The sequence below is a fragment of the Rana temporaria genome, chromosome 3 (assembly GCF_905171775.1).
Source record: "Rana temporaria chromosome 3, aRanTem1.1, whole genome shotgun sequence".
NCBI classification, from domain to species: Eukaryota; Metazoa; Chordata; class Amphibia; order Anura; family Ranidae; genus Rana; species Rana temporaria.
In genome coordinates, this window is record NC_053491.1 from 358,804,529 (window position 1) to 358,826,915 (window position 22,387).

At 45.5% G+C, this 22,387-nt stretch overlaps 1 protein-coding gene across 4 annotated transcripts in view; it reads left to right on the forward strand.

Annotated features, from left to right (window-relative positions):
- The first annotated feature begins 4,999 nt into the window (after window positions 1-4,999).
- IQSEC3 (IQ motif and Sec7 domain ArfGEF 3) overlaps window positions 5,000-22,387 on the forward strand; it is a 187,333-nt gene continuing 169,945 nt past the window's right edge. For 3 of the 4 annotated variants that reach the window (XM_040345249.1, XM_040345250.1, XM_040345252.1), the window contains exon 1: window positions 5,001-5,434. In XM_040345249.1, coding sequence (XP_040201183.1) covers window positions 5,079-5,434 — 356 coding nt within the window. In that variant the 5' untranslated portion in view covers window positions 5,001-5,078. Of the gene's footprint in view, window positions 5,435-22,387 lie in introns of all 4 variants that reach the window. The other variant, XM_040345248.1, reaches the window with a different exon arrangement.

Here is a 22,387-nt window from a genome sequence, read left to right on the forward strand (position 1 = left end):
TTTTTCCTCTGCTCACTACTGGAGGTCTGACCCGCATGTAGGGGACGACCATCCTTTACTTTTATATCTTTGTATTGCTGCATTGCATAAGTTGTATTGTACATCTTTTTATTATCAATAAAAACCGTTTAAAACTGAAAAAAAAAAAAAACGCAGAGGTGATCAAATACCACCAAAAGAAAGCTCTATTTGTGGGAAAAAAAGGACACCAATTTTGTTTGGAAACCACGTCGCATGACCGCGCAATTGTCTGTTAAAGCGACGCAGTGCCGATTCGCAAAACCTGGCCGGGTCCTTTAGCTGCCTAAAGGTCCGGGTCTTAAGTGGTTAAACAGTGTATATACGAATTAGGAAAAAGGTACTTTGATGCTTTTTTTTTTTTAATTAAATGATTGCAGTGCCATCATCCACATACAGAAAGAATGGACAATGTAAATTAAACAGTGTTAGGTAGATTCAGAAAGAGTTAGGCCGGCTTATCAGTAGATAAGCCGACCTAACTCAGAATCGACGCTGACTTATGTTTAAGTGTATGCTCAAACAGAGATACACTTAAACATATCTAAGATAGGACGTCTTGCGCTGTCCTATCTTATGTTGCAATATTGAGGCTGGCCGCTAGGTGGCGCTTCCATTGCGGTCAGCGTAGAATATGTAAATTAGTAGATACGCCAATTCACGAACGTACGCCCGGCCGCCGCAGTACATTTACGCCGTTTCCGTAAGGCATTATCAGGCCTAAAGTTATTCCATCTAATAGATATAATAGTAATGTTAAAGTATGGCCGCCGTTCCCGCTTCGAAATTCGACTTTTTTTTCGTTGTTTGCGTAACTCGTCCGTGAATAGGGATTTACGTCGTTTACGTCCATGTCAAAATCAATAGGCCCGTGCGGCGTACTTAGCCGCAATGCACACTGGGAAATGTAGGCGCCCGGCGCATGCGCAGTTTAAAAGAAACATCAAAAACGTAAGGTCAAACCCACATTAACATAAAAGACGCCCCCTTAGACACATTTGAATTAGGCGCCCTTACGCCCGCCCGCTTTAGGCAACGCCGCCGTAACTTAGCAGGCAAGTACTTTGAGAATCAAGTACTTGCCTAGCTAACTTACAGCGGCGTAGCCTAAACACGCTAAGCTACGCCGCCGCAAGTTTACACCAATCTATGTGAATCTACCTATGTGTGTTTAGTATCACTTTAAGTATCACTTTAAGTGACATTTAAGTAACATTTTGGAGCTGTGCATGACTGCTGATTTGGTCCTACAAGGCTCCGAAACATTGCACTTGCACCTAATGGAATGTGATCATTTTAATCTCTTGCCAACCACATAAGGTATAAGTGTGGTTAGCAGGGAGGGTAGGCAGGAGGCAACCTACAGAAGTGTATGCAAATTTTGACATGCAATTTTGTCTGTGCAGTCGCTGCGCATGCAATTACTTCTATGAGCTGCTCCGAGGTGGATTCACAAGCAACAGATAGTGGCAACGCTGTATCCTGGCCTAGGCCAACAAGGCCCAGGCCTAGGGCAGCACTTTGCAGGGGGGCAGCACGGAAAGTGTCCCCGCTGGATTGTGCTACACTGTTAGTGTAACGCAAGCTGTTTCTAATTTTGACTGTCCTATAATCCTGGACCACAAACCTTCCTCACTGTGCTTTATGTTTTCTGCTGTACCATTGGCATGGTTATATCTTCTTAGTCCTCTCCATAAAATTATCAGAAATTTGTGCTTGATGTAGAACTATAGGCAACACTTTTTTTTCCGTTTTGGATAGAGTAAGGGAGTGTTATAGCCCCTGTCAATTGTTATTTTTTTACCATCCCTGTCCCATTGCAGAGATTTCCCTTCATTCTCTGCCCCATAGCTAAACAGGAAGTGATAGGAAATCTATGCAAATTAAGGGAATCCATTCTCCCCACCCAGGCATTGAGAACTAGTGTCCCCACTCGAAAATGTCAGGGTGGGTCTTAAAGCGGATCTCCCATGCAATTACGTATTTTTTTTTTTCGTCTAGTTACATAGCTAATTGCAGGGGTTAAATTAACTTACTACTCTCCGCTCTAACGTCCGCTCCGCTCCCTTTGTGTGCTGAAGAAAAACGTATATTCTTTCCGTTGCCATTTGTAGTGTGGGCATTCGATACGGGCAGGGACTTCCTGGTTGCGGTGATGCTGTGTTCCCAGCATCCACCGCTCGATCTCGCGCATGCGCACACGCAGCACGGACCATGGGCGTCAGCGTCTGTGTTGCCATAGCAATGGCCCCCGAAATCACGCGATGTTTCGTCTAGGCCAGAATAGGACAACAAGGGAGCTATGAAACAAGCTCCCAGAAGACGCAGCGTGGGACAGGAAATAAGAATAACCCGAGGAAAACCCGAAGGCTCCAGACCGGAAGGCAAACGAAGAACTCAGGTAATGTACATATTTATTAAACTTAAATATCCATTTCGGTATTGTTTTTTAGTATTAGAAATATTACAAATGACTTAAAAATCGGGTGGAGCTCCGCTTTAAACAGAAAGGGGTGTGGCCTTGAGAGGAAGGGGGTGGGTCATATTTAAATTAGGGGGTGCACAAGTTTAGTTAGGCCTAGGGCAGCACAAAACCTAAATACACCACTGGATAGTGGCTACGATCAGCAGATGGGTCTAATCTCCCATCTGAATGAGCCCTAAAAGGGTTGCCAGGGGTGGCAGGATTTTTTTTGACTATTATATGGATCCATGGGTTACTGGTGACATTGCGCTGAGACCGGTTAACAAGCTGATCAATGCTGCAGCACCTACATACTTCACCCAGAAAGGTGTGCTATGGGAATACATCTATGGTAAAAGCAACACTGCATGCACCCCAGGAGCTAGCTTGACTTAGTTAACACTCAGCTCTAGCCAAAAAAATGTTTTATTTGTGTAGTTCAATAGAGAGGATCTGACCTTCTGCTGAATTGTTATTGCTGTCTGTGGCCTCATTACTGAGATTTCACCAAGCTATTTGTTACATCCAGGACAAGAAATGAAAAGGCACAAGTGTCACCTGGACAAGAAGATACAGAGCAATTAAACCTGGCAGTTCTACCCCTCTACTAAAGGTTCCTTTGTTGCTTTCTCTGCCCCCTTTGGAGAGAAGTCCCATCACTTCCTGTCCTTGTGACACCCTGTCAGTAGAACAAGAAGTTTGACCTGGAGTCTGGCTCTAAGCTGGTGCTTGGTAGAGAAGATGTAAAGATCAGGAGGCAGCAGGATATTGAGCATTCCTTGTGTCCACAAAGCTGCCACTCATAGGATAAGCAGAAGGGAAGGCAGGTAGGTGGGTATCCTGACATCCCCTCTTTATACCCCCAAAGCTGGCACTCCAGAAGCGACTCTGGATCTAGCTCCTCCTTTCCCCTTTCTATACCTCTGAGCTGGCACTGGGGGGAATTTACTACGGTAAGAATAGAGCAGACAGAATCTGGAGCAGCTGTGCATGGCAACCAATCAGATTCTATCTTCAGCTTGTAGTCAAGATGTGAAAATAAAAGCTAGAAGCTGATTAGTTGCCATGCACAGCTGCTCCAGATTCGGGCAGATACAGTTTGATAAATCCCCCTCTCTATATATGTCTGTATATAGTATAATGTAGTGATGATGGCCCCCATCCTACCTACCCCCTCTCTGTACCCCCAGAGCTGACCCTCTATATGTCTGTATATAGTATTCTGTAGTGATGATGTCTCCATCCTCTCCTCTCTGTACCCCCAGAGCTGACACTCCATATGTCTGTATATAGTATTCTGTAGTGATGATGGCCCCCATCCTACCTACCCCCTCTCTGTACCCCCAGAGCTGACCCTCTATATGTCTGTATATAGTATAATGTAGTGATGATGGCCCCCATCCTACCCCCTCTCTGTACCCCCAGAGCTGACACTCTATATGTCTGTATATAGTATAATGTAGTGATGCTGGACCCCATGCTACCCCCTCTCTGTACCCCCAGAGCTGACACTCTTTATGTCTGTATATAGTATTCTGTAGTGATGATGGCCCCCATCCTACCTACCCCCTCTCTGTACCCCCAGAGCTGACACTATTTATGTCTGTATATAGTATTCTGTAGTGATGATGTCTCCATCCTCTCCTCTCTGTACCCCCAGAGCTGACACTCTATATGTCTGTATATAGTATTCTGTAGTGATGATGTCTCCATCCTCTCCTCTCTATACCCCCAGAGCTGACACTCCATATGTCTGTATATAGTATTCTGTAGTGATGATGTCTCCATCCTCTCCTCTCTGTACCCCCAGAGCTGACACTCTATATGTCTGTATATAGTATCCTGTAGTGATTATGTCTCCATCCTCTCCTCTCTATACCCCCAGAGCTGACACTCCATATGTCTGTATATAGTATTCTGTAGTGATGATGTCTCCATCCTCTCCTCTCTATACCCCCAGAGCTGACACTCTATATGTCTGTATATAGTATTCTGTAGTGATGATGTCTCCATCCTCTCCTCTCTATACCCCCAGAGCTGACACTCCATATGTCTGTATATAGTATTCTGTAGTGATGATGTCTCCATCCTCTCCTCTCTATACCCCCAGAGCTGACACTCCATATGTCTGTATATAGTATTCTGTAGTGATGATGTCTCCATCCTCTCCTCTCTGTACCCCCAGAGCTGACACTCTATATGTCTGTATATAGTATTCTGTAGTGATGATGTCTCCATCCTCTCCTCTCTATACCCCCAGAGCTGACACTCTATATGTCTGTATATAGTATCCTGTAGTGATTATGTCTCCATCCTCTCCTCTCTATACCCCCAGAGCTGACACTCCATATGTCTGTATATAGTATTCTGTAGTGATGATGTCTCCATCCTCTCCTCTCTATACCCCCAGAGCTGACACTCTATATGTCTGTATATAGTATTCTGTAGTGATGATGTCTCCATCCTCTCCTCCCTCCCCGTTATATAACCTGCCAGTGGTGCTGATGCTGCTCCGCTCCTCCTCCTCCTCCCCCGTCGGGCGGTGCTGTCACTCGGCGGTGCAGAGCAGTCAGTATTGGACTGGCCGGGTCCCGGGATGGAGAACCTCCTGGAAAACCCGGTTCGGGCTGTGCTCTACCTGCGGGAACTGACCAGCATCGTACAGAACCAGCAGAGCCTCATCCACACCCAGCGGCAGCGGATCGACGAGCTGGAGCGGAGGCTGGACCAGCTGGGCACCGAGAACCGGAGTCTCCGGAACCAGCACCAGCCCAGCCCGAGCCCGGCACCCTCCCCCAGCCCAGTGCAGAGCCAGGCGGCCCCGGAGAGCCCCGCACACCAACCGCAACCTCCACCCGAGGAACCCGAACCCAGCCCGGCACCGAGGGGGTCCCCCCAGGTCCAGCACAAACCCCCCACCCTCTGCAAGGCCATCCTGGGGCGCAAGACCGAGTGAGTACCTACCTCTACAACACAGGGACTTACCTGCTATGGGGGTAGAGGGGAGACTTATCTTCTATAGGAGATTGAGGTGAAATGTACCTTCCATGGGGGGAGGGGGACTTACCTTCTATGAAAATGAGAGGAGACTTTTAGCTGATAAAAGAGGGAGAGGAAGACTTACCTAATATAAAAGGAGATGTCAGCAATAAGAGAGAGGGGAGAACTTGCCATCTATAAAAATGAAATTACACTTCTCTTTCTATAAGGTAGAAAAGAGACCTACCTGGCATAAGTGGCAGAGGGGAGACTTACCTGGTATAGAAGGGAGAGGGGGCATTTCTGGTATAGAAGGGAGAGGGGGGCATTTCTGGTATAGAAGGGAGAGGGGGCATTTATGGTATAGAAGGGAGAGGGGGTTTAACTATAAGAGGTACAGGGGAGACTTACCTGGTATAGAAGGGAGAGGGGGCATTTCTGGTATAGAAGGGAGAGGGGGTTTAACTGTAAGAGGTACTGGGGAGACTTACCTGCTGAAAAAATTTACCTAGTATAAGAGAGAGAAATAATTACCTGCAACAAAAATGGAATGAGACTTACCTGCCTTATGGGGTAGAAGGTAAATGTATCTGCTATAAGAAGTAGAGGGGAGACTTACCTGCTATAAAAATTAAAGACTTACATGCTATAAGAAGGAGACTTACCTGCTATGAAAGGTGACTTACCTGCTATAAGAGGGCGTGCAGAGACCTAACTTCTATAAATGTACATGCTATAAGATAGAAGGGGGAGATTCACCTTGTATAAGAGGGAAAGAGGGATTACTTTTTAGAGTGGAGATGGTACTTACCTTCCATAAATCAGAAATGGTAAGTTACCTTTCAAAGAGAAATTGTCACCTATATAGAAGAAAAAGAGGCAAACTTACCTTCTATGTAATGAAAAATCAGGGTTTACCTTCTGTAACATAAAGGCTATTTACCCATTACAAAAGAGAACAGGGTACCTACCTTCTGTAGAGGGGGGGATACACAGTCAAACAGAGAGTGAGATTTGCCTTCTCTAGGGGAGAGCGGGCATTTACATTCTAACAAGACTGGGGGTACTTACCTCCTAATAGGAGAAAGGGACTTACCATCTATAGAAGAGAGAGGGATGACCTTATAACAGAACTTAACTTTTATTATTGGTTGGGGGGGCACCTACCCTGTATAAGAAAGAGGGAGACTTACCTTTTGTAAGTGAGCAAGTGAGTTACCATCAGTAATATAAAGGAGGACTTACCGATTATGAGAAAAGAGGGGAACCTACCTTCTGTAGCAGAGAAACAGTTACATTCCCAAAGTGAGAGGGAGCCTTTAGGGTAGCTACCTTCTTTAGAAGAGAATGGGGTAACTTACCTTATAGAAGTATGAGGGGGGGGGGAGACTACCTTCTGTATTTGAAAAGGGGGCAAACATCCCATAGGTCAGGGGGTTTATATCTTCTGTAAGACCGAGGGGAACTTGCTTCTGTACCATCTCTAAGACAGAGGGACACTTACCTTCCTTTAGAAAGAGCGCAATTTACCTATTTTGAAAAAGGTTTATTCTTATCTACAAAGGGGAATTTAACTTCTGTTGCAGGGGCACTTACCTGCTGAAATATATATAGTTGTTTGGGTATTGTGACCAGTACCTCTCCTGCCCCAGATGTCATAGGGGTTCATTAATTGTGTTAATAGTATCCATACATCTACAGATCTAGTTGTCTGATGAATTAACAATTTCAATGGCTTAATTAAATCGGTTAATTTTTTTTTTTTATGGTAAACACAGCAGTGATCTGACCTCCCTAAATCATTCATCCAATCAGGTAGGCCCCTACACTACATACCTGTTTGTAAATCTAAAATAAATTATACAATCAGATTGTACTGTGTGTGGTGAGCTTTGGTAGGTCTTGGTGGCCAGAATGTTACCTATGACCGCTTTTGACCACACAAGAGATCAATCAAGCCTTATGGCGTAATTTTTCATGAAATGCGCCAACTTCCACGGATATCCAATTGAAACCAATTGATGATGGATCTCCTGTGTATGTTGATGATCAAACGACTTTTCTAATTTGATTGGCAAATGGTTGTTTTAAATGGCTGTGTGCATTGCTGCTGTATAGCCATCGGGGCCCAAAGATCCCAGCCTGCCCGGCTGAACCTTTAAATCTACGCAGTTCAAATTTCAGTGCTAGGGGGCATGCTGGGACTTGTAGTTCCTAAAAACAAAAAAACAAATATAAAAAGAACCCCGTAGTGCTTATCTTCAACATAGCAAGGCCACGTAGTATGTTTTTTTTTGTTTATTTTTTATTTGTTTATTTATTTAATTTATATACTTCAAATATTTTATTTTAACAGTTTCCATTGCAACAATAGAATAATAGAGAATTAGCAGTACAACATTATGTATAATATAAGTATATCCAGGTATAATGATACTAAACCAATATGAAGTATTGTGCTTTTATTTCCCCCCTGGGCAAGGTGATACATGACCTTTGTAATAGATAAATGTGATCAATAATTGGGGGTGCACTGACCCCTCGATGTCTCCCATTGGTGCAGAGATTGTACATTCCCTGACCTCTGCAGATAATAATACAATCGGAGGGAGATCAGAGGTCACATAGGTACCCCTTGTGTGATTTATGGACCCCCCCCCCCTTTATTCAGTCCAGGATTCCAGCAATATGGGCTGTGTGAGTCTTCCCTTCACCTTGACAATATGGGATGTGATCTGTAAGCCGTGTGCAATCCCCCTTCTATTTATATATGACATTTCTGGTGATGGACTCCCTAGTACTATGTGTGGTGTAATAATGTGTTTATTAGGCAGCTGTGGGGTAAGTGCTGTGCTCTGGGTATTGGTGGGCTGCGCAGATTTCATGTTGGAGAATGGATGATGCAGCTGTACATGCAGGGAATGTGGATGATGCTAAGGAGCTAGTGGGGTCACCGAGTAAGGAGTAGGGACTATGCTACTGCAAGCACCTCTGTGCCTGATGGACTGGATGGAGGCTAATGAGCTGCCATGGCGCTTTCCTGGGTTCTGTGTGCGTCAGCTTCACACTGCATGCAACCCTTCATGGTACATATGTGTGCAATGATATGCACTCTGTATATAACAGTACTTTACATTATGTATCTTTGTGCAATGTTCTGCACAGAACAATGCTCCGCATCCTGTACCAACTGTACGTGCAATCATGCTCTGCACCCTGTATAGAACAGCACTCTTCATCCAGTACCTTTATGCAATGCTCTGCACTCTACATCCAGTACCTCCATGCAATGTTCTGCACTCTGAATAGAACAGCACTCTGCATCCAGTACCTCCATGCAATGCTCTGCATCCAGAACCTCCATGCAATGTTCTGCACTCTGATTAGAACAGCACTCTGCATCCAGTACCTCCATGTAATGCTCTACACGCTGTATAGAGCAGCACTCTTCATCCAGTACCTCTATGCAATGCTTTGCACTCTACATCCAGTACCTCTATGCAATGCTCTGCACTCTACATCCAGTACCTCCATGCAATGTTCTGCACTCTGATTAGAACCGCACTCTACATCCAGTACATCCATGCAATGCTCTGCACTCGGCATAGAACAGCACTCTGCATCCAGTACCTTTATGCAATGCTCTGCACTCTACATCCAGTACCTCCATGCAATGCTCTTCACTCTGTATAGAACAGCACTCTGCATCCAGTACCTCCATGTAATGCTCTGCTCTTTGCATAGAACAGCACTCTGCATCCAGTACCTCCGTGCAATGCTCTGCTCTCTGCATTGAACAGCACTCTGCATCCAGTAACCTCCATGCAATGCTCTGCACTCTGTAAAGAACAGCACACTGCTTCCAGTACCTCCATGAAATGCTCTGCACTCTGCATAGAACAGCACTCCACATTCAGTACCACCCTGCAATGCTCTGCACGCTGCATCCAGTACCTCCATGCAATGCTCTGCACTCTGTTTGCATCTTGTATGGAAAATATTGTGCATGCTATACCTCTGAAATGCCCTGCAATCTGTATAAAACAGTGCTCTGCATCCAGTACCTCTATGAAATGCTCTGCACTTTGTATACAACAGTGATCTCCCTCTTGTACCTCTGAGCAGTACTCGACACTCTGTTTAGAACAGTGTGGTGCAATCTATATAGAACAGTGCTCTGCATTCTGTACTGCTGTGCAATTCTCTGCAATCTCTAGGGAAAATGCTCTGCATCCTGTACCTCTGTATAATACTCTGTATAGACCAACAGTCTCCATCCTGTACCTTTGTGCTTTGCTATCTGTACTGAATTGTGATGCTAGGCACTTTATTCTGAATTATAGTGCACATATTGAATTGCAGTGTTCTGTACTATATACTGAGCCACAGTAATCTGCCCTCTAAGTGCTTACCCTGCACACAGTTCCGATATTCTGTACACCATATACTATGTTGTGTGCGTTGCACTCCCTGCACTGAATCACAGTGCTTTGCACTCCATGTACTTAGTTGCATTGCGGTGCACTCCATGTACTGAGTTGTGGTGCTCTGCACTTCATGTACTTAGTTGCGGTACATTGCACTCCATGTACTGAGTTGTGGTGCTCTGCACTTCATGTACTTAGTTGCGGTACATTGCACTCCATGTACTGAGTTGTGGTGCTCTGCACTTCATGTACTTAGTTGCGGTGCATTGCTCTCCATGTACTGAGTTGTGATGCTCTGCACTGCATGTACTGAGTCAAAGTGCTCTGCATTATATTCTCTGAGTGACGGTGCTCTGCACTCCATGCACTAAGTGACGGTGCTCTGCACTCCATGCACTAAGTGACGGTGCTCTGCACTCCATGCACTAAGTCACGGTGCTCTGCACTCCATGCACTGAGTGACGGTGCTCTGCACTCCATGTACAGAGTCACAGTGCTCCGCACTCCATGTACAGAGTCACAGTGCTCCGCACTCCATGTACATAGTCACAGTGCTCCGCACTCCATGTACATAGTCACTGTGCTCCGCACTCTATGTACATAGTCACTGTGCTCCGCACTCCATGTACAGAGTCACAGTGCTCCGCACTCCATGTACAGAGTCACAGTGCTCCGCACTCCATGTACAGAGTCACAGTGCTCCGCACTCCATGTACATAGTCACTGTGCTCCGCACTCTATGTACATAGTCACTGTGCTCCGCACTCTATGTACATAGTCACAGTGCTCCGCACTCCATGTACAGAGTCACAGTGCTCCGCACTCCATGTACAGAGTCACAGTGCTCCGCACTCCATGTACAGAGTCACAGTGCTCCGCACTCCATGTACATAGTCACAGTGCTCCGCACTCCATGTACATAGTCACAGTGCTCCGCACTCCATGTACATAGTCACTGTGCTCCGCACTGCATGTACATAGTCACTGTGCTCCGCACTCTATGTACATAGTCACTGTGCTCCGCACTCTATGTACATAGTCACAGTGCTCCGCACTCCATGTACAGAGTCACAGTGCTCCGCACTCCATGTACAGAGTCACAGTGCTCCGCACTCCATGTACAGAGTCACAGTGCTCCGCACTCCATGTACATAGTCACAGTGCTCCGCACTCCATGTACATAGTCACAGTGCTCCGCACTCCATGTACATAGTCACTGTGCTCCGCACTCCATGTACATAGTCACTGTGCTCCGCACTCTATGTACATAGTCACTGTGCTCCGCACTCTATGTACATAGTCACAGTGCTCCGCACTCCATGTACAGAGTCACAGTGCTCCGCACTCCATGTACAGAGTCACAGTGCTCCGCACTCCATGTACATAGTCACTGTGCTCCGCACTCTATGTACATAGTCACTGTGCTCCGCACTCTATGTACATAGTCACAGTGCTCCGCACTCCATGTACAGAGTCACAGTGCTCCGCACTCCATGTACAGAGTCACAGTGCTCCGCACTCCATGTACAGAGTCACAGTGCTCCGCACTCCATGTACATAGTCACAGTGCTCCGCACTCCATGTACATAGTCACAGTGCTCCGCACTCCATGTACATAGTCACTGTGCTCCGCACTCCATGTACATAGTCACTGTGCTCCGCACTCTATGTACATAGTCACTGTGCTCCGCACTCTATGTACATAGTCACAGTGCTCCGCACTCCATGTACAGAGTCACAGTGCTCCGCACTCCATGTACAGAGTCACAGTGCTCCGCACTCCATGTACAGAGTCACAGTGCTCCGCACTCCATGTACATAGTCACAGTGCTCCGCACTCCATGTACATAGTCACAGTGCTCCGCACTCCATGTACATAGTCACTGTGCTCCGCACTCCATGTACATAGTCACTGTTCTCCGCACTCTATGTACATAGTCACTGTGCTCCGCACTCTATGTACATAGTCACAGAGCTCTGCACTCCATGCACATAGTCACAGTGCTCCGCACTCCATGTACATAGAACTCTGCTCCATATAAGTAGTGAATCACTGTTTTGCATTTTATATGGGGTCCTAGTTTTTTACACCTTCGGTTTGTGGAGACGGAAGATCTAGCACACGGCATCTGCTGTTTAAGTCTTTCCCAGCACTGTAAACTCTCAGCCTCTATAGATTTTCTTTGTACAGTAGATTAAACAGCAAGCGACAAACACGAGACAAAATCGCATGTGACAGAGAAAGAAAATGCAAAAAAATTATTTTTCATGTATATTGGCTTCTTTCTGAGAACAGAGTTGCGGGTTTCGGTTGGCATTCTGTGCCATCGCTCCGATGGTCCCGGCAGTTTTAAAATTCTACCTTTATCTCTGCACACTGCGTCTGCTTCCAGAAAGATCCTTTGTAATGGAGTCAGGCTCTGCTATAGACTTTCATGACATAACTGTCTTCACTTGGCTGAGGCCTCTTGTGTTCTGCAACCACCATACACCTGGAAACAACAGTTCATAGCTCCACTATTTACTCCTAAACATAACTTACCAAATCTGCATGAAAAGGTTCTGACATCTCACTGTGCGCTCCCAGCACAAGGACCGAGCTTCTAATAACAGCACTTCATAGTCCGAACTAAAGATTGCTTGCCGGCGGGACGGGCTTCTGATCATGTGACCACTGCGACAGTGGCCACATGATCACCGATCCTTCCAACCCCCGAGCATTTGGACGCTGGGGTGAGCGGAAAGGGGTTAAGGGAGATCTATGGTCACAGCATGCACTTTCATTTTATAACATGCGTATTGTGGTAATAACATACCTCCCAACCGTTGGCGAAACCTCCCCCCCCCCGCGCTCAAGAACTTTGATCCACGGAATTCCCCCCCCGCTCAACAACTTTGTTGGGAGGTATGCTCATTTGTCCCTCATTCTGAAGTTGAAAAGTTGGGAGGTATGTAATAATAATAATAATACAAACGTAGGATTGTCCAAGATTCACCCAGGCAGGCCAGGTTTTGAAGCATGTGTCCGGGTTTCAGTCCGCCTGAAACCAGGACACACTATTTAGACAGGACTGTGGCTCCCCAAGTAACCAAGATACACACATAAAAATCTGTTGCCATCCGGGAGCTGTGGGCAGCTGTCTGCGGGGCAGGTTCAGCATCACTGGGGGGGGGGGGGTTGGGGGTGATTAAGGCTCCATTCACATCTAGGCAGACAAATTTGCGGCGTTTTGTCCCGCGAATTGCGGCGGCAAATAGCGGTGTTTTGTACCGCGATTTGCGGCGACAAAACGCCGCGATTGTCCGCCTAGATGTGCCCCTAGATGTGCCCCTCTATGGAGAAGGTTCCCGAACGCGGCAGGCGTTCCATCTCCATAGAGGGCAATGTCTTTTCATCCCTCTGGCGGCAGCGGCGTCGCACTACAGGCGACAAAACGCCTAGATGTGAATGGGGACTAAGTCAGCAAGAGCAATTTGGCCACAAGCACTGTTCACTGCAGCACAACTTTGAAGATGTTTTTTTATTTTATTATTATTGTAAAGCAAACAACAAATAGAGACAAAATAACAGAAACAGTAAATACGCATAACTATTCACCCCCCTAAAGTCAATACTTTGTAGAGCCACCTCTTGCAGCTATCACAGGTCCAAGTCGCTTTGGATAAGTCTCTATAAGCTTGCCACATCTTACCACTGAGATTTCTTCCCATTCCTCTTGCAAAACTGCTCCAGCTCATTCAAGTTGGATGGTTTGTGCTCGCGAACAGCAATCTTTAAGTCTGGCCACAGATTTTCTATTGGATTGAGGTCTGGGCTTTGACTAGACAATTCCAACACATTTACATGTTTCCCCTTAAACCACTCAAGTGTTGCTTTAGCAGTGTGTTTGGGGTCATTGTCCTGCTGGAAGGTGAACCCCCGTCCTAGCCTCAAAAGGTTTTGCTCAAGAATATTCCTGTATTTAGCACCATCCATCTTTCCCTCAACTCTGACAAGTTTCTCAGTCCCGACTGCCGAAAAACATCCCCACAGCATGATGCTGCCACCACCATGTTTCACTGTGGGGATGGTGTTCTTTGGGTGATGTGTTGTGTTGGGTTTGCGCCAGACATAGCGTTTTCTTTGATGGCCAAAAAGTAAAATTTTAGTCTCATCAGACCAGAGCACCTTCCTCCATACATTTTGGGAGTCTCCCACGTGGCTTTTCACAAACTCAAAATATGCCATTTTGTGTTTTGCTGGAAGTAATGTCTTTCTTCTGGCAACTCGGTCATAAAGCCCAACTCTATGGTGCGTACGGCTTATTGTCGTCCTATGTACAGATACTCCAGTCTCTGCTGTGGAACTCTGCAGCTCCTCCAGGGTTACCTTAGGTCTCTCTGCTGCCTCTCTGATTAATGCCCTCCTTGCCCGGTCCGTGAGTTTTGGTGTGCGGCCGTCTCCTGGCAGGTTTGCTGTTGTGCCATGTTCTTTCCATTTGGTTATGATAGATTCGATGGTGCTCCTAGGGATCATCAAAGATTTGGATATTTTTTTATAACCTAACCCTGACTTGTACTTCTCAACAACATTGTCCCTTACTTGTTTGGAGAGCTCCTTGGTCTTCATGGCAGTGTTTGGTTAGCGGTGCCTCTTGCTTAGGTGTTGCAGCCTCTGGGGCCTTTCAAAAAGGCATGTATATGTAATGACAGATCATGTGACACTTAGATTGCACACAGGTGGACATCATTTCACTAATTATGTGACTTCTTAAGGTAATTGGTTGCACCAGAGCTTTTTATGGGCTTCATAACAAAGGGGGTGAATACATACGCACATGCCAATTATCAGATTTTTATTTCTGAAAAATAGTTTTATGTATATATTTTTCTAATTTTACTTCACCAACTTAGACTGTTGTGTTCTGATCCATCACATATAATTCAGATAAAAAAACATTGGACCAAAGGCTGTAATGTAACAAAATAGGTAAAAAGCCAAGGGGGTGAATACGTTTACAAGGCACTGTACTATTAGGTTTAAACACTAACACATTTAGCTAGATTCAGAAAGACTTAGGCTGGCGTATCAGTAGATACGCCAGCCTAAGTCTGAATCTGCGCCGACGCTAATTTAAGCGTATTCTGGTAACCAGATACGCTTAAATTAGGCTCAGATACGAGCGGCGTAAGTGTCTTACACCATCGTATCCTAAAGTGTAATATTTAGGCTGGCCGCTAGGTGGCGCTTCCATTGCGGTTGGCGTAGAATATGTAAATCACTAGATACGCCTATTCACGAACGTACGCCCGGCCGACGCAGTGCAGATACGCCGTTTACGTAACGCATTATCAGGCCTAAAGTTATTCCATCAAATAGCTGGAATAGTAATGTTATGTATGGCCGTCGTTCCCGCGTCGAAATTCGAAAATTTTACGTTGTTTGCGTAAGTCGTCCGTGAATAGGGAAATTACGTCATTTACGTCCACGTCGAAACCAATAGGACCGTGCGGCGTACTTAGCCGCAATGCACACTGGGATATGTACACGGACGGCGCATGCGCCGTTCCAAAAAAACGTCAATCACGTCAGGTCAACCCAAATTAACATAAAACACGCCCCCTCAGCCTATTTTAAATTAGGCGTGCTTGCGCCCGCCGCATTTACGCTACGCTGCCGTAACTTAGCAGGCAAGTACTTTGTGAATCATGTACTTGCCTCGCTAACTTACGGCGGCGTAGTGTAAACACGATACACTACGCCGCCGCAAAGTTAGGGCAGGCTTTCTGAATCCACCTAATTGAAGCCAAACTCCAGCTCACACTTTATAATCAGTTATGGCAACAATTTTTGTTTAACTGTTTAGGATAAAGGTTTTTTCGTAAATTAAAGTAGAACTACAGGAAAATCTTCTTTTTTTTTTTGTTAGTTTGGTTAAAGTAAGGGAGGGTTATAAACCCTGTTGGTTTACGGTGTAACGTAAATGGGATACGTTACCCAGCCACAGCGTAACAGATTTCTACGTGAATCTGCCCCAGTATTACTAAAACCCAGGACCCTGCATTCACTATATCTGGCCTCCCACAGTACACAGAACATTAAAATGCAATTATTTTAGTAAATATAAACTGCTAAATACCTTTTCTCATCAGCAGTTAGAGCAGTCTTGTGACTTCTATCAGTGTCCAGCTGAGCACTGGTTAAAGCTTGTAGGAGGAGATTTAATTCTCATCTATCTGTCCTATGAGGCTGCAGGACCCCTGACCCTCTGTCTGGACAGTGCTGATTGGCCCTGTGCTGATTACATGCACCCTCCCCAAAAAAACAGCCAAATTCGCTAGCAATACACACCAATCTAAGCATGTGCAAAGTGCTTCCTAGGACTTTGTACTATCAGCAGATGGATGGACTATAAAAGAAGGGGAGGATCAGAATAGACAGGATCAAACAGCCTTTTTACACAATGACGAGAATTAACCCCTTAGGTTCCACAGTGAGTATAACAAGCACGTTTTACTGCATATACAGACTGATTTGACTATTGTGGGTTTAGTAACACTTTAACATGAAAAATAAATGTGAAATCGATATAATTTATATGACAGGTCCGCTAAAATGATCGCATTAATGTTCCGATCTCACCAGAAATCTGATGTATATATATTGCTGTGGGAATGTGTTTGTGTCCTGCAGCAGTACGCTAACCCATCAGTTTGCACCGCAGTGTGCTGATCTGAATTTTAGATTTTTTTATGACATTGTTGCATTTTTGGTTCGTTGCCAATTGCCTGGATTCACGAATTGCACGATTCTCTGCAGATCATGCAAATCTAAAATTCATGACTCCAAAAAAGCTGAGATTGGCATAATACTGAGAGAATCGCAGACAGCTGTGCAGCTGTGCAGTTTGTTTTGTTTTTGGTGCATAGTGCCTTGTGTTCCTCACTATGCCACCAGGGTTATACCCCCTGCACCCATCGCAGGGGGGGGGGGGGACCTCACTGTGCTACCAAGGTTTCCCCCCTGCAACCATCATGTGGGAGGTGTTCCTCACTGCCACCAAGGTTATGCCCCCTGCAACCATCATGGGGGGGGTTCCTCACTGTGCCACCAAGGTTGTACCCCCTGCAAACATCACACGGAGGTGTTCCTCACTGTGCCACCAAGATTCCCCCTGCAACCATCACAAGGATGTGTTCCTCACTGTGCCACCAAGGTGATACCCCCTGCAACCACCACAGGGAGGTGTTTCTCACTGTGCCACCAAGGTGATACCCCCTGCAACCACCACACTGAGGTGTTCCTCACTGTGCCACCAAGTTGATACCCCCTGAAACCACTACAGGGAGGTGTTTCTCACTGTGCCACCTAGGTGATACCTTCTGCAACCACCACAGGGATGTGTTTCTCACTGTGCCACCTAGGTGATACCTCCTGCAACCACCACAGGGATGTGTTTCTCACTGTGCCACCAAGGTGATACCCCCTGCAACCACCACAGGGATGTGTTTCTCACTGTGCCACCTAGGTGATACCTCCTGCAACCACCACAGGGAGGTGTTCCTCACTGTGCCACCAAGGTGATACCCCCTGTAACCATCACGGGGAGAGGGGGTGTTCCTCACTGTGCCACCAAGGTGATACCCCCTGCAAACCTCACAGGGAGGTGTTCCTCACTGTGCCACCAATGTTATACCCCCTGCAACCATCACGGGGAGAGGGGGTGTTCCTCATTGTGCCACCAAGGTTATACCCCCTGCAACCATCACAGAGAGGTTTTCCTCACTGTGCCACCAAGGTTATACCCCCTGAAACCATCACAGGGGGGCATTCACTATTCACAGAACCCACTGCGGAGCCAGCATTGGCAGGCTTAGCAGTGCTGTGATATTGCGACACGAAGAAGCAGACCGTGGGATCGAGGGGGCATGTCACGCGTCACCTCCACTCTCTTGCCAGAAGTGACAGCTTATTAACAGAGCCCTGAGATGTGATAATACAGCCTGATAGGGCTTCTAATGAGCCTATGTGCCAGAGGAAGACGCAGAGGCACAATATGGGGAAAAATATATATATTCTCCTTATTATGCTAAGTCCCAAATCCCTTCTCCCAAATGTCAGAAGCTACAGCTATCGCCGCTTTTCTGTTCGCGGGCGGCTGCTTGGCGGCTAATAGCATCGAATTCTGTTTGAATGGCGCTGCTTCCATGTTTGTAGACAAAAAGGATTATGGGAAAGAATGCAGAGGTGCCATCCAGGCTGCTTCAGTTCTTTTTTTAAATAATCCAGCCGGAGGGAGATTTGTCAATATGGTTCTGGGTTCATGCTTCCAGTAGCAGAGGATTATGGGAAAGAAAGCAGGGGTACCATCCGTGATGGTTCAATGCCATTTCATACTCTTGCAGAAGAACTATGTATCTCCAAGATATTAGTTCACTGTTTCCAGTAGCAGAGGATTATGGGAAGGAAGGCAGAGGTGGCGGCGTGGCGTCCATGGTTCTGCGCCGTTTTATCCCCCTACAGTATAGCGATTTGGACACAAAGGGGCAGATTCTCGTAGAATGGCGTAACTTAGGGCGGGCGTAACGTATCTCATTTACTTACGCCGCCGCAAGTTTTTCAGGCAAGTGCTTTATTCACAGAGAACTTGCCTGTAAAGTTGCGACGGCGTAGCGTAAATCACCCGGGGCAAGCCCGCCTAATTCAAAATAGGCGGGTAGGGGGCGTGTAGCATTTAAATTAAGCGCGTTCCAGCGCCGAACGTACTGCTCATGCATTGGTTTCGTAAAATATCCCAGGGTGCATTGCTCCAAATGACGTCGCAAGGACGTCATTGGTTTCGACGTGAACGTAAATGGCGTCCAGCCCCATTCACGGACGACTTACGCAAACAACGTAAATTTATAAATTTTGACGCGGGAATGACGGCCATACTTAACATTGGTTGTGCTTCATATACCCAGGGGCAACTTTATGCCGGGAATTGCCTAATGTAAACGTCGTATCTTTACTGCGTCGGCCGCACGTACTTTCGGGAATTTGCGTATCTAGCTAATTTGCATACTCAACGGGGAAAACGACGGAGGCGACACCTAGCGGAGAAAAAAAAATTGCATTTAAGATCCAACAGCGTAAGAGCCTTACGCCTGTCGGATCTAATGGAGATCTATGCGTAACTTATTCTAAGAATCAGTCGCATAGATACGACGGCCCAGATTAGGATTTACGACGTCGTAAGCCCTTTGAGAATCTGGGCCAAAGTTCTTGCTCTGTCACCGCTAATACCCTTGCGGAAGCTTCCATTTGTGCATGGACATTTTATGGTTACACAACCTATCACATTTCTATAATCTTTTTTTTTTTTTATATGGACTATAAACTGAAAGACCTATAACTAAATGGTTGTGGAACGAATCATTGGAGTTTCCATTATTTCCAATGGGGATTTTTGCTTTGATACGAGAGCCGAACGCTTTGGATTACAAGCATGCTTTTGGAACCAATTTTTTTTATGGTTGAACTGTATGGACTTGTGTCTTTTTTCAACCTGACTAACTATGTAATTATGCTCGCAATCCAAGGTTTTACTGTACCTTATTTTAGACTCCCAAATGTCATTATTGAGTCTCTTTGTTTCTCTATGCAGTGCAGGCAGATCATGGCTATGAAAGGGGCTGGCAAGATGCTGCACATACACTACATTGTCAAAAGTATTGGGACACCTGCCTTTACACCCACACCAGGAAGCTCCATTTCATGATGTGTGTTACACGAAATTCATTGAGGCTGTGGGGCAGATCCTCAAAGATCTGCACCGGCGCAGAGTATCTGAGATACGCTACGCCGCCGTAACTTACCTGGCTTTGGTTTGAATCCAGAAAGAATTTGCGCCGCAAGTTACGGCGACGTAGTGTATTTCTTGCGGCGTAAGGGCGTGGAATTCAAATGCGGCGAGTAGGGGGCGTGTTTCATTTAAATGAAGCGCGTCCCCGCGCCGAACGAACTGCGCATGCCCCGTCTGTCAAAACTCCCAGGGTGCATTGCTCCAAAGGACGTCACTGTTTTCGTCGTGAACGTAAATGGCGTCCAGCCCCATTCACGGACGACTTACGCAAACGACGTAAACATTTCAAAATTAGACGCGGGAACGACGGCCATACTTAACATTGAGTACGCCACCAGATAGCAGCTTTAACTATATGCCGGAAAAAGCCGAACGGAAACAACTTAAAAAGAATGCGACGGCCGCTCGTACGTTCGTGGATCGCCGGGAAAAAGCTAATTTGCATACTCGACGCTGATTACGACGTGAACACCACCCAGTGGCCGCCGGAAAATTGCATCTTAGATCCGACGGCGTACTAAGGCGTACGCCTGTCGGATCTAACCCAGATGCCGTCGTATCTTGTTTTGAGGATTCAAACTAAAGATACGACGCGGGAATTTTGAAATTACGCCGGCGTATCAGTAGATACACCGGCGTAATTTCTTTGTGGATCTGCCCCATTGTGTCCGCGTTCTACTGACGTCACATCCAGTCTAGTTGGTTTCCAACCCCTGTGTTTTGGAACGCAGCAAGGCGTGCACATCTACTATCTAGGCTGTAAATGTTGGTGCTAGCATTATATAGCACATCTAAATGTAAGTGCGCATTACTTTACTTACTTGCCTTGATTCATTTGCAACAAACAAATTGCGCTATGATTATCCATATGTTTTTCCTGAGCCCTATTGCCTGATTAGTGCTAAAGAGAGATCGTTCTCATTCAAGCTGTTGGTTGGAAGAAACCAATCATTTCTACAGGGCTTTTTAGTTTTAAAGCTCTGGTGAGTTTGCATTTTTTATGCACATTTTTGTGATGGAGCACCATCTTAGGAATTCTCTGTTTTCCTATTTCTTTTTCACAGTGATTGGACTTTGAAGAGTTTTGCTTGGACTTTACTTATAATTTTTTACCTATTTTTACATTTTACTGTGGGATGTTATATATGAATATATGATTATATCACTTATGTTGTAAGATGAAGGTCTATATGACCTTTTTTGCACAAATTTATTTTCAATATATATATATATATATATATATATATATATATATATATATATATATATATATATATATATATATATATTTATATTTATATATATATATATATATATATATATATATATATATATATATATATATATATAAAAGCAAAAGTGTTTTTCTTTAAAGGGGGCAGCAGAGGGAGGTCGCTCACATGATTCAAAGCAGAGAAAGCTAAAAACCAAAACCCATAAAGGTAGTTAAACTGGAAGTTCGGAGAAGCGGCTAATGAAAGTAAATGAATCTGTGTAGACGGAAGGACAAGAGGATGGGGGCAGAAGAGAGATGAGGTGGAAGAACTAATTGGAGCGAGAGAAAGAGCAGGCACCTAGGAAAGACATCTAGATAATATTATCATTTTAGGGGAACTTCACCGTCTCCTGCCGTGCCAGGGAATCGATATCTCCCAGAGTTAAAGTCATTCCGCTTGCTGCTTACTGTCTATTTCTGGAAAATGTGGGCAAGAGGGAGAAGTGCTATAAGCTGTCCGCCCCCTCCTCTCCGGGGATGAGAAGTCTGTGCTGGATTGCACAGCTCCACACAAGCAGAAAATACTCTCCACACCCCCACACATCATGTGCATGTTACATATGACATGTAAATCACATACATGTTACCCAACACAGGGGGCACTGGGCAGGAAAACTGCACAATATCAGATGCCAACCGTTTTGAGCATGTCACCAACACACTGCTACGGGGGATCTTTGCACAGGGCTCTAACATAAGTGTAAAGAAGCTTTTTTTTGTTAGAGAGGACCTGTTATGCCCTGTACACAGGACCAGTTTTCCCGTCGGAATAAACTCCGACGGTTCTTCCGACGGAATTCTGCTTAAGCTGTCTTGCATACACACGGTCACACTAAATTCCGACCGTCAAGAACGCGGTGAAGTAAAACACTACGACGAGTCGAAAAAATAAAATTCTATGCTTCCGAGCATGTGTCAAATTGTTTCCGAGCATGTGAGGTGTTTATTCCTTTAGAAAAGCATACAGACGATCAGAATTTCTGCTCAATTTTTTTTCCAACGGAAAATTTTAGAACATGTTCTCTATATAATTACGTCAAAATTTGCAACGGAAAAAGTCCGATTGGGGAATCCACACGGATGGAATATCCGATGAAAAGCTCCCATCTGACTTTTTCCTGTTGGAAATTCCGCTCGTGTGTACAAGGCATAAGAGAAAGGCAAATAATTTCGTAGCAATCGGTCAACCAGGCATATCACCTATGCAAAAGACCATCATCCTGTGGTCCCTGGTGCCGCATATGGCCTCATTCACACTATCCATGCAAAAAGACTGATGAAAAAAAGGAACAGATTTGACATGCATAGGCATGTACACTTCCCCTGTAACCTGAAAAGCCACTAACCCTCCCTGTAATCTGATCCTAAATCTTCAAACTACTGTATTTCTCTGTAACCT